Source organism: Cyanistes caeruleus, chromosome 8, assembly GCF_971803275.1.
Source record: "Cyanistes caeruleus chromosome 8, bCyaCae1.hap1.1, whole genome shotgun sequence".
Classification (NCBI taxonomy): Eukaryota; Metazoa; Chordata; class Aves; order Passeriformes; family Paridae; genus Cyanistes; species Cyanistes caeruleus.
Window position 1 is genome coordinate 20,284,332 of NC_141708.1, and position 18,422 is coordinate 20,302,753.

The 18,422-nt window shown below is 41.3% G+C and overlaps 2 protein-coding genes across 3 annotated transcripts in view; one reads left to right on the forward strand and one right to left on the reverse strand.

Moving 5' to 3' along the window:
- The first annotated feature begins 2,511 nt into the window (after positions 1-2,511).
- On the forward strand, positions 2,512-15,596 carry ANXA7 (annexin A7). The gene is made up of 13 exons (XM_086901111.1): positions 2,512-2,616; positions 4,106-4,163; positions 6,871-7,087; positions 7,411-7,512; positions 8,594-8,634; positions 8,877-8,979; positions 9,262-9,356; positions 10,027-10,140; positions 11,370-11,540; positions 13,006-13,176; positions 13,285-13,360; positions 14,614-14,726; positions 15,238-15,596. Exons 2-13 carry the CDS (start codon positions 4,107-4,109, stop codon positions 15,358-15,360), a joined length of 1,383 nt encoding a protein of 460 aa, XP_086757237.1. The 5' UTR covers positions 2,512-2,616; position 4,106; the 3' UTR covers positions 15,361-15,596.
- Positions 12,279-18,422, reverse strand: part of PPP3CB (protein phosphatase 3 catalytic subunit beta) — a 47,027-nt gene continuing 40,883 nt past the window's right edge. For both annotated transcript variants that reach the window (XR_015290198.1, XR_015290197.1), the window contains exons 14-15: positions 17,864-17,935; positions 12,279-12,652 (exon numbers count right to left, since the gene is read on the reverse strand). The gene's annotated coding sequence lies outside the window, so the exon portion shown is untranslated. The remainder of the gene's footprint in view (positions 12,653-17,863; positions 17,936-18,422) is intronic.

The window sequence follows — 18,422 nt, forward strand, 5'->3', positions numbered from 1 at the left end:
CTTCAATCTCTTGGCAGAGCACTTAGACCTGCTGCAAAGAGGAGGCAGTGTTTTGATGTGTAATTTGGTGAACCTGTGGACAGATGCCACCTATACCTGAAATTCACGAGTTTAATCCTAAGGATTAAAAGCTCGATGTGAAAATGTTAGACACGCAACACTTCTAGAGCAGTTAAGCAGAACAAGTTGCTGTTCTCCTGTGCTTTGAGGAAGCGTGAAGCTTCAATTTCCTCACAATGGAACTAGAGACTGTTTGGCAGCTCAGCTGTAAGGGCTGTGCGAAACCCTGATGCTCAGAGCAGGCGGGTGGAGCTCTGACATGACTCACTGGGCAGTGACTCCCTTGAGCAGCTAAGCAAACACACGGCTCCTCCTGAAATGAGCTGAACTCGCTCAGCTCCCTGCACACAGGGGAGGTTAACGCAACACCTTACTGGGACTATGCATTTTAATAACTGCAGTCACAAGGCAGTCTAACAGGAGAAGTATTTTTAGTACATAATGTAGACTTAGACCACTGCAGCATCCTGTGAGTTTGTTACACTTTGACCTATGGTTCAAAGCTGACCAGTTCTTCCAACAAACTTGGGAAAAGCTTTTCTTTTTAACTTAACTATATTGGCTGGAGTAGAACACCAAAAGTAAGACTTTATATTACTTAAGTGGGAAACACTGTTCCCACCAGGACACATAGAACAGAGAAGCAGAAATGCTTTAGCCACCCACATCAACAACAACAAATTCCTCTGGAATTTTTGAAAAAAAACCAAACAAGTTTTGTTTCAGCTCTTTTGACAGCACTCAGCACAACAATGTAGTTGAGCCAAGTCACTCCAGACCAGAATTCTATTCAGTACCATGTCTTAGGATCAGATGCAAGAATATTACAAAAGAGAAGAACAAAAATTTGTCTCTCCATTAAACTTGAATTTTCTAATAGCAAGAAGCTGCTTTGACTCTGCATGGGTTTTTAGAAGCTTTTCTAAATGTGTGGGCTCTGGGTATAGTAACAAGCCAAGGGATTGCCCTAAATACAGACAGTGAAATTAGATGACCACAATAGTCCCATTGCACCCTTTAAAAAAGTACTTCCAAACATTCTCGTTGATACATAAACATTCAATGCATTTAAGATTCTTCAGACACATGTAATTTTGTTAAAAACATTCTCTTCTTCCTCTTACACTTGTTTTTAAAACAAATTGTTCTTTTCTTGAGTAGCTCAAATCAAAACAGTCCACTAAATGAAAAAGATAAAGAATTGTGTATTTTATAAATGTACTTCGTTCCCATGGAAACAAGGATTAAAATATATACCTGTCCTGAAAGAAATTTGCTTAACAAGTGAAATAAAGTAGACATGCACTTGGAATGTAGCTGAAGAATTCTGTGAGGATTAAATTCTTAAAGCCACTCCTCATGTGTTCTGGGCAAACAAGAGAGGACTAGCCCAATTTTCCTGGATAGGTAACGTATTAGATTTATGTGGCTTTAGGTGCTCATTTGAAGAAAGCAAGCATGGTAAATTATTACCCAACTATCTTCTGCTGCCTGCACTTCACACTGCTTTACAGACAAATAGAACAGTTGTTATTTCATCTAGAGCTGTACCAGGTTATAGGAAACAACCAAAGCTGTTTGCATTGGAATGGTCTCTAAACTGCTAACATGTTTGCCATAAACAAAAAAGAGGATATTTTGAATAACCTCAAGTAACTGGTGCATAGTATCATAGGTGAATCCTTCATAAATTGTTTGTTTAGAATGTCTTATGAATAACCATAGGTAAAGGGAGGACTATGTGTGTGTAATGTCTATTCAAAACATAATATGAATAAACAGGCAGAAACAAAACAGTAAGCATACTCTCCATAATTACATACAAATAACTATAATTAAGATTTCTTTCTAGAAAAATGTATGTAGTAGTCAGTCAATCTTACCTTTATGTCCTCTTGGGACCTAGATCCTGGTCTTCAGTAACTACAGCAAAAGGAGCAGCTCCTCCAACTCCATGCACTTAGGTCTTTTATATTCTTGGCCTGTCACATGCAGTTCTGGCGGCCTGGGTGACTTGATGGACTCCCTGACAGCTACTGAACTATGATCTTGATCTAAAGACTCATGTGTTACTGGATTACAGACTTAGAACTACACTCATTAGGACTGAACTCCATTGCAGTGATGCTACAGGGCAATTGCAGCCTGGACCTTTCTCTCGCTTTCCTAGGGGGTGGCAAAGGGCTCCCGTGGGATAGCATCTCCGGGCTCTTCCTGTGTGACCGCTTCCCCTGACACAGCTCCACTGCCGAGAGGCTCTGCGTTTGTGGCACTTGCGCCTGTGAGCTTACCTCTGTCCGTCCCGAGGGACAGCCGGGCATCTCACAGCTTTCCTTCAGCGAGACTTGGCCAACCCGCCCAGACAGCAAAGGGTTCTGTGTTGGCAGGGCCGTCACCACCGGCACCGGGCGCGGTGTCCCTGCCCGGGGAGCGCGGCCCGTGGGCCGGGCGGGGCGGGCTCGGTGCCGGGGGCGGGGCGGGCATCGCCGGCCTCACAGGCTCCATTTTGCGGTGTGGCTGCGGAGAGAGGCCGGAGGCTCCGCAAGTTTCCCTCAGGTGAGGGGGCTGGGGGGGGAGGGAGGAGCCGGCCGGCCGCGACTCGCGTGCCCCCGGCCCGGCCCCGCTCGCACTGCCCGGGGGCTGGGCCGCAGCCCCGGCTCTGCTCACACATCTCCCGGGGCTTCGGGCCCAGCCCCGGGGGGCGGCCGTACTGGATGGAGCCCTGGGCAGCGCTCCCGGAGCCGCGGCCGCCCCCGGCTCGGGGCTCGGCAGGTGTCCGGCCGAGGGCGGTGCCACCTGCCCCAGGGAGCCCGCGGGGGCTGCCCGGTGGCCTCGGGAGAAGTAGGTATCGGGAGAGCGGATACTTGCCTCCGCCCGCAGCTCCACCTCGCCGGGGGGTTCGCCGGGCCGGCCCGCGGCTGAGGGAGCGGGAGGAGCCTGGGGCGATGCGTGACTGCCCTGAGCGGAGCGGGGCAGCGGCAGGCGGGGCCCTTAAAGGCGGCGGGGGCGGGCGCGGTGCTGGCGGGGGGCTCGGGCGGTGCCCCCTCCCGGTGCCCCCTCCCGGTGCCCCCTCCCGGTGCGCCTCGGGTGCGGGGCCGGGCCGGGGCTCCCGGCGGAGCAGCCACAGCGGGGACACTTCTCCGTGTTCACCTGGCGGAGCTCCCGGCCGACGCCCGGAGCGCGGCGCGCCCGCTGATGTTTCACCGCGGGCCCGTGCCGCAGCTGACTCACAGCCGGCCCCCGGCTTGACCCGCTCCGTGCCCATCCGGGGACAGCGGGGACAAACCACAGTCTGGCGGAAAAAAAATCTCTTGTTGTTTTGGTTATAAAAGTAGTGACGTCAGCGCCCCTGTTCAACTTGAGGATGCTTGTGCCAAAATTAAAGCCCATTTTTTCCCCCCTGTCATTAAATGTTTCATAACTTGGCTAATGGTCTCGAATCTCCCTGCCCCATCTGGTTGGCAACAGGTAGGGTGGGATGATCTCTACCCTTACTCCCCAAGTCCCTCTGTTAAAAATGTGACTAAAATGAACAGTTACTGCCAGGAAGTACAAATTTGTTCCATAAATGAAGTAATGTTGAGGGATTACACCTGTTCTTATCAAATTACCATTTTACATGGGATAGCTAGGGTGCTGCTCTTCTCCCAGGAGCTACCCCTGCGAGCAGAGCAGTGCAGGATGATGAATACAGGTGCTTGGTGCAGTCCGGAAACCTGCATGATTTCTGTCCTGGCAAAGGGTTCAGCTCCCTCCTGCTGGCACCTCAGAGTATATCCTATATTTCAGAGCTTTCTGGAGGTTTGAGCCTCTTACCATGCTGAAATTTCTGTCTGACCATAAATAAGAATGTTAGTTAATTATGAAATTGAAGATGCTTCTCTTCTGAATTCTGATTGCTATGGTCAGATGTAGGAGAGAAAAGCTTTGTGGGTTACTAGCAGATTATTCAAATGATTTAACAGGTAATTAGCAAACAAATACCTACTACAAACTCATATATAGTTCTTCACAGTGAAGATATCTTTTTTTTTTCCCCCCCCAGAATGTCATACCCAGGTTATCCCCCTTCTGATGGCTACCCTGCTTTCCCTGGTTATCCTGTAAGTATGGCTTTTGAATGTGTTGTGTTCCTAATGCATTTGTATTCTGTGAATGTCCCTTCTTACTGTGCTCCATGTGTCTGTAAATAGTAGCTGTCAGTTCGTGTACCCTGACTTTACAGCTGTCACACAAGAATTCCAAGAAAGCTTAGTTTCTTTTAATGATGCCCATTGTTCCAAAAAGGTCTTTGGTCTTGTTTTATTTTCTCTTTTTCTTGTGAGTTTAGTTGATTAAATATAGCTGTCTCATCTCAACAATTCTTTTTCTTCTTTTTTTATTGTTTAAAGTTTCCTCTGTAAATAGGAGGCCCTTTACATGTAGGGTTAGAGGTAATCTCTGAACCAATCTGTACCAAATACTCACATTACCATATCCCAGGATTTACAGAGATGTTGAACAAGCTTCAGTGGTCACAGCTGTCAGGAAGAGCTTGGAACACTTCACTCGAGTAGCCCAGCTTTTATATAACACCAAATAAATATTTTTCTGAGAATAGAGGACTTGTATCTTGACTACCCTGTCCACAGCACTGTTCCATCTTCAGCTCACAGCTGAATGGACTAAAAATTTGAAGGAAACTTAATGGAAGGCTGAAATATATATGGCTGATACTGCAGTCTTTTTGATATGCCTGCAATATTTTTCAAAGCTCTGCTTTTATTGGCACTGAACATGGCATTCATGACACTTCCATGGCACTTGTCATACTGTAATTGTGGGAATTTTACCTGTGTTCTATGTAGTACAGATCTAGGCTTAAGCATGGATCTCAGCCTGAATGCCTTTAAGATACTGAAAAGCTACAAATACATGCAAGATATAAATATATACATATAAACACATGCAATAAATTCTTTGATGATTTTGCTTTACAAGCTACCCTTACTTGTTCTGGAACACTAAAGTCAGTCAAACTAAAGACAAACATGTTAGGAACAAGACTATTAACTCCAGGATTTTTTTTCTTCCCTCAGGGTTCTTCTGAACCCTCATGATTTTAGCTGTAGTTTATTTTTAATTACATATGAAAATAATACTTTTTTCTTTAAAAAAAAATCTTTAAAAAATCTAAAAAATAGCTAGTTCCAATGAATTAATTTAAAAGACCTTTTAGACTTGTTACCATGATTTCCTAGTCTCATTGATGATGTCCACTGTGATAACCAATTCAAAAAACATATATGAAATTATTTTTTTCTGCAGCACTGGTAGTTATCTGAGCAGGGCTTTTGAGGATCCTAATTTGGATTTATGAATCTAAATTCCAATAAAATCTTTTGTTGAGTCAGGCAGAGAAACGTTAGGCTGTACCTCTGAGGAAAATAATATTGTCATAGTCTGGGCACAGGAATCTGGGGGTAGAAATCTTGGGGCAGCCAAACCTGAGGAGAACATTTGAGCTAGGATTTACTGCTCTGCACTTTATTTCTGTTTCCGGGGGTCAAGAATGAATGTGTACTATATGTAATGTGTGACTTGTATTTCTAAAGCTAGTCAGTAAAGATGATTCCCAGAAAGTGAGTAATGGGTCCATTCATCTTGAAGCTGATTTTGAATGCCTGATTTCTAAGATCATGTATAATGACTTTTACCTTACGGAACCTTCCCTTAGAGATCCAGATCTTTCAAGTAAATGTCTCTAATAAATCTTAATGCTAATAGCAACCTTTGTGGTATGGCTGGTAAATCCTACATGTAGCAAAACAAATATAAAGCTGTTGGACTTGTTATTTTTATTTAAAACCTGTATAGGTGTTTAATCTGACTCAGTGATCCAGATTTAATCATTGAATGTCCATGCTTTATAACCTCCATTTCAAAGGAAATGGGAAAAAAAAACAAACCTGAAAGTTCTTACCCTGTAACATTTCAAAGTACTGTTTGTGCAAGAGAAGCAGAAGTTTCAAAGCTACTGTGCTCTTAGAAGTCTTTTAACAGGGGGTGAGCTCCTAATGCTTCATAGAAGGCAAGCTGAGCTGAGCTCACCTCCTGCTTGTGTGGGATAGAAAGAGCAGCTTTACAGTAAAGGACCAGGAGTCCCAGTGGCTGACAAGTCGAGTGTGGCTTAGCACTGCAAGTCCTCAGGGAGGAAGGCTAATGACACACCAGCCACCTCTGGGATACTGTGTCTGGTTGTGACCTCCAAGTACAAGAAAGACAAAGACAAAGAGGAGCATGTCCAGGGAAGGCTGCTTGCCTGGAGAAGAGTAGGCTAAGCACAGATCTGTTCAGTCTTCTGCTGGGTGAGAAGGAGCCATAGAGACATTGGAGCCAAGAGGTACACAGTGAAAGGGCAGCTAGCAAATACAGGTTGCAGCTGCAATTTGGTTTGGGGAAAATATTTTTCTCCAGAAGAGTAGTCAAACACTGAAACGGGCCCAGAGAGGCTGTGAATTTGCCATTCCTTGTATATGCTGAAAACTATCAGGCCTTGCATGAGCTCGCCCAACTCCAAAGCTGGCCCTGCTTTGAGAGTGGATGGGATCACAGGCCATCCAGAGGTGACCTCCAGCCTGCAGCACTCTCTGTGTCAACACAGGAGACACCCCACCAGGAGGATCCCATCCAGGCTTCAGGACTTCTGCTGCTTCAAGCCCTACAGCTAATTCATGTTGCTATTATACAAATGGACATTTTGGCAGCTTGGGAGTTTTTACTCTAATGTGCTGTTAACAGGCATACAGACATCCCATTTTTGTGTTTCAGCCGACAGGTCAGGAGTCTGTCTATCCACCAGCTGGTCAGTATGCCTATCCTGCTGTTCCTGGAGGATTCCCTCCATCAGGAGGAGGGACCTATCCTGCAGCACCACCGAATGCTGGGTTTCCAGGGGCAGCAGGATATCCTGCACCGGGGGGCTACCCTGCTTCAGGGGGCTACCCTGGAGCTCCCCAGGCTGGAGGAATGCCACCTTATCCTGGAGGTAAGATCCTTTGTTAGAGTACCAGTCAGGAGTGATTTCCAGTGTAACCATTCCCTGTGCTCGTTAGAAATAGTAAAGAAAAGCAGCTTTGTGATCGGTTCAGGCAGCAGCAGGCAGGCAGGCAGCCAGGTTGCCATCCAGCAGTAAATACCTGCATGCTGATGGCAGAGCCTTGGTGGTTCTGGGTCACTGCACAGACATGGAAAAACTGGTCTCTTACATAGCTCTGCTCAATAAACTGGCTCCTGTTGTGTCAAGAAGTCAAGTACAAAATACTAAGTGTGCTAAAGTCTGGATTTTTTTTTTTCCCCTGGCTCCTCCAGGCTCTGGCTTTTCTGTGCCTCCTACGGGGCCTGGCTTTGGTGGCTATCCACAGCAGCCTCCTGCCCAAAGCTATGCTGGAGGTGGACCAGCACAAATTCCAGGTATGTCATGTAAGAAGCTTCAAGCATCCAAGGTTATACCAAGAGACCCCAGGATAGGTAGTAACAAATTAGGCCCTTACCTTTGTTACTTGTAGCTGTTTGTACGCTGAGCACCTCCTGCCGCATTTCTTGACCAGGCCACTGAAGGACTGATGAGAACCATCTCTGGAGGTGCTACATCCAAGAGGGATGGCTGTCCCTGATTAATGTTCATGATGTGGTTTAGTGCTTACCCTTTTTCAAACTGCAAGTATCTGATGAGAACTGTGAAATCCAGAGTTGACATTCAATGGGTATCTATTAGTTCTGTTAATCTCAATTGCATTTTTCAGATCTGTGTGTTCACAGTGATTCCTGACACACTGGAGAGAGGAAAGGAGAATGCACACATTTGCTTAAAAGCAGTGCAGTGTTTGTAATGCTTTGAGTGGTCAGTTACTATAGAGATGATTTTTGTCCTGGAATGTATCAGTTGTGTTTTAAAGAAATTCAAGGCAGCAAAATCTTTTTGTTTTATGATTGCTCTGTTACCTCTGGTACTAAGTTGCTATTAAAATGATAAGGAATGTGCATACATATTATGAATAAAAAAAAATTCCAGTGCAAAAAAATAGTTTTAGCTTTTGTATTACCAGTGCTTTTGATCACAAAATGAGATTACTTCAGTCCTTTTTGCAGCAATGAATTCTGACTATTTATTGTTTATATGCTAGGTATTTTAAAGTTTATATAACAGCTTTCAAACACATCATGTAACATACATTCTTAATTTGTTTGGGCTGTCTTGGCTTCTGTCAAAAATAGCAGAAGTTCATAAGGAGAGATCCTTCCAGTTCCCAGAGCACCAGTAAGTTTAGTATTTTTAGAATTGCCTTGCCTAGTGTATGTACCAAAATGCATCTGTGATTGCTTCTTCCCCTTATCCCCAAGGGAAGAAATTCAGTTACTGACTGTGGTGGGTATGGTTAGGAAACAGGTTGTGTGCAGTGGTAGATCTGGCTTTATATTCAGATTAGATGGCACTTCCATAACAATAGGAGACCTAATTAATTTCTCCTACCTTGTTCTTTATTTTCACTAGGATTTCCTGGTGGACAAGTACCATCCCCAATGCCTGGTCTGGTATGTGCTGTTTATTCTTCTATAATTAATCTTATGTGGCTTCTGTAGTTTTAATGTTTGATTTCCAAAGGTTTTGATTGTGGTCTGCATCAGGAGTTTTCATTTACCCTCAGTAATGTTGCCCTGATTCTGTATTAGAGGAAGATGGACAACTCCTTCTGAAGTACTGATTATAGAGTTGTGATTTTAATTTGAATTTTTATTGTGTAGGTATCTAGTTACATGTGACTCTTATTTTTCAGCCTGCTGCAGTGGTTCAGTGTACCCAGGGGACAATTCAAGCTGCTCCAAACTTTGATGCTGGAAGGGATGCAGAAATTCTACGCAAAGCTATGAAGGGTTTTGGTAAGTAAGCAATAGAAGCTTTAGTTCTTATTGATCTAACTTCTTAATACCAATTTGTTGTTTTCTTCAGTTTTTATTTAACTGTACCTCTCCTGCACAAGCTTTTGAAAAGCTACGTTTTCAAAATGGCCTGGGGTACTTAGTAGATGATGTTACACAGAAAATTTGGTGGACTTAAATAGCAGCCTCTTATTATGTAACTATTTTTATTTTTAAAAATGCAACAGTATGAAATGCACAGTTTTGGACATTCTTACATGACATTGCCTTTCTTTTTCCAAGGAACCGATGAGCAGGCCATCATAAATGTTGTTGCTAACCGCTCCAATGATCAAAGGCAAAAAATTAAGGCAGCTTTCAAGACTATGTATGGCAAGGTATGTTCACTAGTCCTTTGAACTGGGAAACAAACCCAAACTTTCAGCAGCTGCTGCTTTAACTGCCTGGTTGCATTTTAGCCCTGAGAAATGATTTGGGCCTTTTTTAAATGCACTTATTTTGGTTAAATTCCTTATGTATTGGGAGACATCTGGTATTTGACATAGGGTTGTCCTGATACCTGGCAGAAGGAGGGGTGGGTGAAGGCTGGAGGCTGTCTCTGTCCCTGATCACACAAGAAGCTTCTCTAATGCTTGACAGAAAATAATCAAGCTTAAACACCCCTTGTATTAATGTCTTAAACTACTGAGTTTTTTATGCACACAAACCAGCACTAAAATCTTCTTCTTTTCAAGAAACAAACTGAGGATTTGATAGTAAATAAAATTCCAGGTTAATTTAATTTCTTCCCTGTCATTTTTGCAACCTAAAGTGAAATTCTGTAGTTGTGGCATTAGTGAGGAGATAATGGAGAAGAGCTGAGCTGCTAGAGATTTGAACTGAGGGAAGTTCTTAATAAGAAATAAAATGAAGTTTTACAGGTAAAACACAAAGGTAGAAAGTTAGAAATAAATCATAAAAGTAAGTTCTAGTTTGATCTTTCTTCAGTATATAATCCAAATATGCTTAACAGTCTTCAAAGCCCTTTTTGTGTTTATAATTGAACAGGACTTAATTAAAGACCTGAAGTCTGAGTTAAGTGGTAATGTGGAAGAATTGATTCTAGCTCTCTTCATGCCTAGTACCTACTATGATGCCTGGAGTTTACGTCATGCAATGAAGGTATGGTATTCCTGAGAAGGAAACCGTTTAAAACTATTTTAAAATGCTCATCTAATAATACCTGGTTCCAGCACTGTTGAAAATTGTGTTTGCAGGGCTTAAAATTCTTTTCTGCTGTGTCCCCCAGTTCCAGACAATTTCTGCAGGATTAGCCAATTCAGAGCAGATGTCCATTCAGTAGAAGAGGAAAGGCTGCAGGGCAGAACCTCTTATCTACCACTTGGGCATCATTTTTGCTAGAACCTAGAAAGGGCCAGGGTGCTGTTAAAACCATAACCAGTGCTTAAACTAAAGGTATATGCCTTTCCTTACTAGGAACAAACCTTTGTTACTGAAAGTTGGTTTTGGATTATCCATTTTTTCCCCCAAAGAAGACAATGAGAAAATAATTTCTTAAAATCAGATGATGGATGTATCTGTTGAAATATAAAGACAGCATTTAGAGATTAGGTGAGCTAGTTGGTTTAAACATTTAACTGAGGTAACTGGTACATCCAGTTTACTGGAATGTCTTGCTTGAGCTGCAGCAGCTAGCAGGTGGCTGATAGTGGAAATGAGTAACTCAACCCATGTATGAATGTACATCTTCTGGAGAACATGGAGCCTAAATGAAGATCTGCCTTCAATGGGGAATAGCCACTCAACTATTATGAGTTTCAAAAGTTCATAATGTAAGATTACCTAGAAGTCTCACATGCATCTATCTAATCCTTCCCTGAACTAAGATGCTCATGCCAGTAAGAGCCCCCTGTACACAGAAAGCACAATTAACTTCTATTCTGGGGGGAGGAGAGCATCTATAAAAAGTTCCACATTGCAGAAGCAGCCACATTTGGACAGGGAATACACTTGTGTACTGACCAAAACAGAATTTACATGCGTATCTTTGACTTTAATGATTATCATAAAGCTCTATCTTCCTTTGGTAAGTTTCCAGATTAAGGTTGCCAAAGATTTTCCTTCCTAAACCATTTCCTATTTAACTTTGAACAATGTTACTGATATGGATGTATAGTTTTGGGTGAACTGGTGCAGAATTACATGTTTGAGGAATCTTCATTCTATTTTAAGTATACAGCAGGCTTGGTGCTTTCACACTGCAGAGCTACTGTTCTTACAATCTAGATTGTATTAAGTTTTGAAATTGCAGATGTCTGCCTTATTTCACAGTTGAAGAAAACGGCACAGGTAGTGCTCTGTAGTTATGCCTTTGTTTTCTCTGCCTGCAGGGAGCAGGCACTCAGGAGAGCGTGTTGATTGAGATCCTTTGCACAAGGACAAACCAGGAAATCCGCGAAATAGTGAACTGCTATAAATCAGAATTTGGAAGGGACATTGAACAAGACATCAGATCAGACACTTCAGGACACTTTGAACGATTACTTGTATCTATGTGCCAAGTGAGCTTTAATTTTTATTTTTTTTTTAATAAGATAACAGTGTACAGTCTGATGTGTTTAGTCATAATGGCTCCATAAATAGCCTGTGTGTGCTTAGCAAGAGGCAGGTTTTTAAGAAATTAGCCCGTGGTCATTGATTTATTCCCTAAGATATGACACTTCAGTTCCTTCTCAAGAGATACTTCTTATCTACAAATCCATGATGAATTGTGTGACCTAATTTAGTACCCTCAATTAATATCAGAACTTACATGGAAATACTGTGCAGATGCATGCAAGTGGTTCCCTAAAACAGTGCTCTACACAGCTGTTAGAGCAAGATGCTTTTTATTTTTTGCCTACGTTAATGAAGTAATTTGTGTGAAGCTGAGTGGATAACCTCTGTGGTATGTAGAATGCCTGTGAAAATCCCTACAAACAAGGTAAGATATGCTACAGGGCAAAACCTCCCCCCCAAGTTACTCCATAGTCTGCCTTCCCTTTATGTCACCACTGGAGCTTGTTTATCCTGTATCATTTACTAGGGCTCATTTTGTGTTGATGAACAGTAACTTGCAATCACTCATATTTAAGAAGAAATATATAACTAATACAACTTCTCACATTTCTCTGATTAATTTGCCTATTTCTGTTAGAATTTCTATGCCACTTCCCTATTTCATTGGCTTCTACCTTTGTGAGAGGTCAGCTATGCTCTAGATATTTGGTTAAAAGTCAAAATCCACAAGAAAGCAAACCTGGAGAAGCTCATGCTGCTAATTTTTATTTTGATAAATCCAGTAGTTTACAATAACTGACAATTACATCATTTAAATAGCATATTAACCTCTATAGATACAATGGTATTGGAGAGAATGTATTCAGCCTTCTCAGCCAGTATGTTTAGCAGTATCCATCCATGCACTGGGCAGCAAAATGCCAAAACAACCACCAAAGCACATAGAATGTCATATAAGCCCTACTGACACAAGTGTAGTGAGTGCTTTCTGAAGACATTCTTACTTGAAATAAGCAACTTCTAAACAAAATAGGAGGGAAACCTGAGATATTTCAGGTGTGCATATTCAGTAAGATTATTAGTTCGTTTGGGAAGAGTCTTTGCAACTTGAAGCCTAGAAACAAACAAATCAAGAGAAAGCTTAAATTATTAAGTAAAAGAGAATTAAGTACAGTACTTAATTAGAACTATGAGATGGCTTGTAGAGGTGAAGTTATCTGAATCAGTTTATCTGCAGTTTAATGCATATGTTCTACAGACAGGATTTTGAGCCACTTTTGTATTTGTTTCATATAAAGAATATTAAACCACAGAGATGTTTTAAAGCAATGTAATGTATTTCAAACTAATTTCTCTTTCTGCTTCAAGCTTTGAAGATACCTGCTTGGGGTCTGTGTACACTGCAGGCAGTTAAAGCATAGCTTTCTCTGTGAAATTTCATTTGAAATCTGTTGTCTTTGCATTAAGGGTAATCGTGATGAGAATCAAACTGTGGATTATCAAAAAGCTCAAGAAGATGCTCAGCGTCTGTACCAAGCGGGTGAAGGAAAACTTGGGACTGATGAATCTTGCTTCAATATGGTTCTGGCAAGCAGAAGTTTTCCCCAGCTGAAAGCAACAGTTGAGGCATACTCCAGGGTAAGAGTTCTTCACTGATTTCAAATAAGCTTGGTTAATGTATTTTAAATTAGGGTTCCAGTTGCTACTACATTTCATCATCCACACATTAATCTCATTTATTTGTAGATTGCTAATCGTGATTTATTAAGCAGCATTGACCGAGAATTTTCTGGAAATGTGGAACGTGGTTTGAAGACTATTGGTAAGTTATATATTCTTCCCTCCCCGCCTTTTACTTTGGGCATCAAACCTAAATGTAACCAAAGAAAAATCTAATTCAGGATGGGCCATATGGCAAATGAACACATAATCAGAGACTCTGCTAGAACAGAAGTAGCTTCATTTATTTAAATGGCTCATCTTGCACTTAAATGAAGAAAATATTCATTTAAGTGAAGAAAATAAGCATCCATCATGAAGAAGTCAGTTTCAGATAAGAAAAGGCCATGTAGAAACTACTTGTCACTTCTCTGGGAAGGCAGACAAGTGTACAGAACCAAGGCTCACTGGTGAGTGATTGTAGCTGTATAATTCAGAGTTTTGGAAGAGGGAGTAGCAGTGTCACAGAGCCATGACTGGGTGTGCAGCTCCTCAGCAGAGACAGCTGAGCCACCCACACAGATAACCTCAGAGCCAACATGAACCTACTGAAGGCACAGTTCCCTTTCCACCCCCTTCCCCACCACCATCTACTCCAAAAAACTCAGCTGTGGCTAAGGACAAGTTTAGCAAAATATAAGATGTTGTTCTGAATTAACTTTTTCCTACTGACTTGTTATAGGAAAGCAGTTCAACAGAATTCAGCACAATTAAATTATAGTGAAAATCAGTAATATTTAGTAGTAGATCTGGGGACACCAGTCATATCAGTGCTTATGCAAATGCCAGCCATTCTGTAGCCATAATGGATAAGCAAAAAGTTCCCAGAGTATGTTCTACTCAAGAGTTTAATGGAAAAAATTCAGGTCTGAGGATCAGGTAGAAGAATAATGGCTCATCTCTAGGTGTGAACAATCTACTTGAAACCAGATATATTCTGTAACTACAAGAGTTACAGAAATACTATAGAACCTTCTGCATATGTAATTTTCTTAGTGAGATTCTAGCATTGGAACATGAGTAAAATACCTTGTGTCCCAATACCAGCTATCCAAGGAGAATATCTTTTTTTGAATTACCTGTTTGAGAATTAAGATTTCAGAGAGTTTTGAAAAGCACATTCAGAGGCATTAACTGCTACTAACTGTAAGTTTTTGTGTGAAGGCATAACTTATTTGGTCAACTTGAAAATAAGCTTAGCTCCATAAACAGGTCCTGTTATTCACAGTAACTAGATCTTCACTAGGACCAACCTTTAGCTGTCTATAACAAAAATCCTACCAAGATGATCTTGCCAAGTATCACTATACAAGGATATCTTACTGGAACTAATCCTAACAATATACTTTCTTGCAGTGCAATGTGCTTTAAATCGTCCAGCATTTTTTGCAGAAAGACTTTATTATTCTATGAAAGGAGCTGGCACAGATGATTCTACCCTCATCAGAATTGTAGTCACTCGCAGTGAGGTAAGAATTTTTCTGCTGTGTACCAGTCACATGCAGCAGAAAGCCATCTACCCAAAACAGCTTGTCACTTAGTCTTCCTTTCACAGGTGTAATATCATGTACTGCATGAAGTTTTTATGGGGCTCACATTTAGATGCATGTGTTAGTTAGTTTTGAAGCCAGCTTTCACATAGTAATTTAATTAACTCTGCCTAGATAGAAGTAACTGCTTGTTTTCCTTTTTAACTGTTGTTGCCTGTCTATGTAGCAAGTGAGCATCTCCAGGTGAGAAGTTCAGCTGTTCAGAGTTAGGAGCGCAAAATCTTAACAAAGCACGGAACAACTGCTGCACTCTGCTTTGGGAGCTGCTCCTCCATCCTTGGAGGCTTGTCCACTGCACAGGGTTAATCACTGCACATCTCATCCTTGGCATGTGTTCACTGGTTCAAAAGGGAAGAGATGTGGGGTGACTGTCTAAGATTTAAAGCATACACTGTGGTTGAGTTTTCTGCTTTTTTTTGTCTTTGCATAGATTGACCTTGTGCAAATTAAACAGATGTTCACACAGATGTATCAGAAGACACTGGCTACAATGATAGCAAGTGATACGAGTGGTGATTACCGGAAGTTGCTGCTGGCAATTGTTGGGCAATAGAAGAGGATTATCTGGTTTTTTGGTTTGTTTTTTTTTTTGAAACAAACTGGAGGACATGAAACATGCTTTAAGTAGATACTAACTATCCTTGTAAAAGAATAATTTTTAAAGGTTGCATAATCAAATATGCCTTCTTGATGATTCAGTAAGCTTTTTGCACTTACAATGCCTTAATTTACAGCACATAATATTCTTTATTGTATAATAAAATATATATCTTATGTATTAGACCTTAAGCCTTAGTCTTTTTGACCCAGACAAAACCACTTCTCCTCTACTGGATTCTTGCATGTGTCTCTGTGGGAGTCAACTGTTTCAGTGAAATGAATCTCCAGCACTCAAGTTTTCTGAAATACCTAAATTGCTGAGCTCAGTGTAGAAGATAAACAAAGCCTGAGGCTGTGATGTAAAGCATTTTACACCCCATCCCCTTTTAATGTGTTTCCATCATAATGTTGAAAAACATCCAAGTGCTTAGTTTAAGTACAATACACTGTTTACACAAGACACAATTTAGGGGCCTTGGCAGAATCTGACTTTCCACCCCTGTTAACTTCCTCAAATTAGTGGTTAGTTATTGTTATGCTTAAGGCAGCAATGGAAAGGATAAAATCATCTTGGATCCGATTCTGAAGTCCCTCCTTGTAAAGGAGTGGGTTATACAGCAGCTGACCAAACAGTAAAAAAGCATTTCTTTAATGCTAACCTGTAAATCCAACCCAAAGCAGTTGTGACCTACACAATATAAATGGCTATGTGGATGTTTTCAAAGGATTTAAAGAGAACACCTTTGAACAGCACATTTGGCTTTTTTAGAAAGCTGCACTGAATCAGTCCCCAACCATAAATTTAAGAGAAGCTTTAAGTCCAGCAGTAATAAGCAGTGTGTTCCTTCAGCAATGCTTTAACAAGTAACAGTTGTATTACAGGACATCCTCACACAAACAGCAAAAAATCTATTTCTAGTATCTCTCAGACAAAAATCACTAGGGTTGCTAGAGCCAGTTCCAACAGGACAAACCTTTCACTCTGCACAGCATGAACGTAGAGGTTTTTGCACAGCAACAACAATATCAAGTGTATCATACCAAAAAAAGCTTATGTATTTTAGTTATATCAGTGGTCTGCAACCTAAATCTGATTTTAGACTATAAACTTCTTTTGATACTGAGAAATAGTTCAGCTGGGTCAGATTAATTATTTCAAATACAGAATAGATGGAAGTTGATTTAGAGAGACTAGAAGACATTCTACTCTGCACTGCTTTGGTCATCTTTACTGCAAATATCCACTGAGCTATATATATATATATATATGTGTATGTATATAGATATCTACCCTGTCAGCAGCTTTCCAAGCTTGACCAAGATTCTTTTAAGTTTTGGCTCTCATTTATTTGAAATTATTGAACAAACTTCCTTACAAGTGAAGCACCTTAACACTTATTAATTAAAGCATATTAGTACATATGCATTTTTATATGTGACCAAAAATCTCTACCACTTCCTTTGTCATTCAAAGCAGCTTACTGATTAAATCTGGCTCATACATACTACACAAGAGAATGAGCAGATTAATAGGCTTCTATGTTCTATCCTATGTAAATACATTTTACCTATTTTATGGCAAAAATATTTTCATTACATGCTCGCAACAAAGAATTGTTAAATGGATATCAAGAACTGAATGATTGATAATGAAATTTTAGCAAAAAATAGGCAAGGAAAGACTAAACAGATATTGTCTATCTTGCCTCTGAAAAAACCTTAATTTTCTATCTAACTTATGTAATAGTGCTTTCAGAAGCACTTAGGAAAAAAAAAGCAAGCTGGTATGAAAGTCTGCCCTCCAAAAGTGTTTGACTCACACCAGAAGAGACCTCCCTTTCTAAGAGAAAACCATCCTCAGTCCCAACCATCTGGCTTTTTGCAAGGGGGCCAATCTTCACAATTCAAGGCATAAGACTAGAGCAATTTTTCCATTTCACAATTTAATTTAATAAGCTTTAAAAGGACAGCTGTTTCACACTATAATTTTGGGAGGTGAAGGTGTTTGTTTGCAATGGAACTGGATACAGGTAGGTTGTGAACTCAGCTGCTCTTCCCCGTTTGGCTCAGTAAATGGCAGCACATTGCCTGACAGCACAAGGCTCTGCTGGAAAATAACCCCAAAAAACCTGACCCAGCTTGGTCTGTACTTCTGCTTCTGAGTTCCACCAACACACAGCTACACTCCTTGGGGCAGTCAAGTGGGCAGACCCCAGCCCACTTCTGAATCTTCGCTGATGGTGCCCTGCAGGTAAGCACACCACAGATGATGGTCCCACCCCTCGGCTCAGGGAAGAAGTGATTCACAGTTCTTGCTGCCTCTCTCCTCTGGCTGTCAAAGCCATGCCTTCTCCCCTCCCTACCCAAGAACAGGCTATGGACATAAAGGTGACTTCTTTTTATCTTCCCCTCCTTAAAATGCTGAAAGCATGAAACAAGTAATGCAAACTACTTACAGTTTTCTGGGAGTAAGGAAATAATTTCTTCTCCCAAACAATGTAAGAATTAGAGACAGCTCCAGACTCCACCTTACAGAAACACAGTAGCAAAAAATGAGTGCCTACTTTACAAACAGGAACACCCCCAGACACAACCCTGTTACCTGACTACTTGCCTAAAGGGTGACAGGAGAAACACAGCATGAGAAATCAGCCCAACCACTACCCAGTGTATTTTCCTATGCTGCAGACCTGCCTTCATATCTGGCAAAAGCTATTACAGATAATGGATACTGCAAGGGAGTCCTTACAGCAGCAAAACAAATACTGCAAAGGAATCCTCACAGAAGTGAACATCATTGCTGCTGGGCACTTACTGCCATACAAGTATCAGAACCAGTTCTCTCCAATTACAGTGAGGCCTTTCCACACATATATTTTATTTGCTTCATATATACAATTCCAGCTATTTGAAATCCTCATCACAACCAAGATCTGAGTATCAAATCAGGACAAATAGTTTCTTGTGGGGTTGTGACATTTTCCACTACCACTTACAGGGAGAAAGGTACCGTCA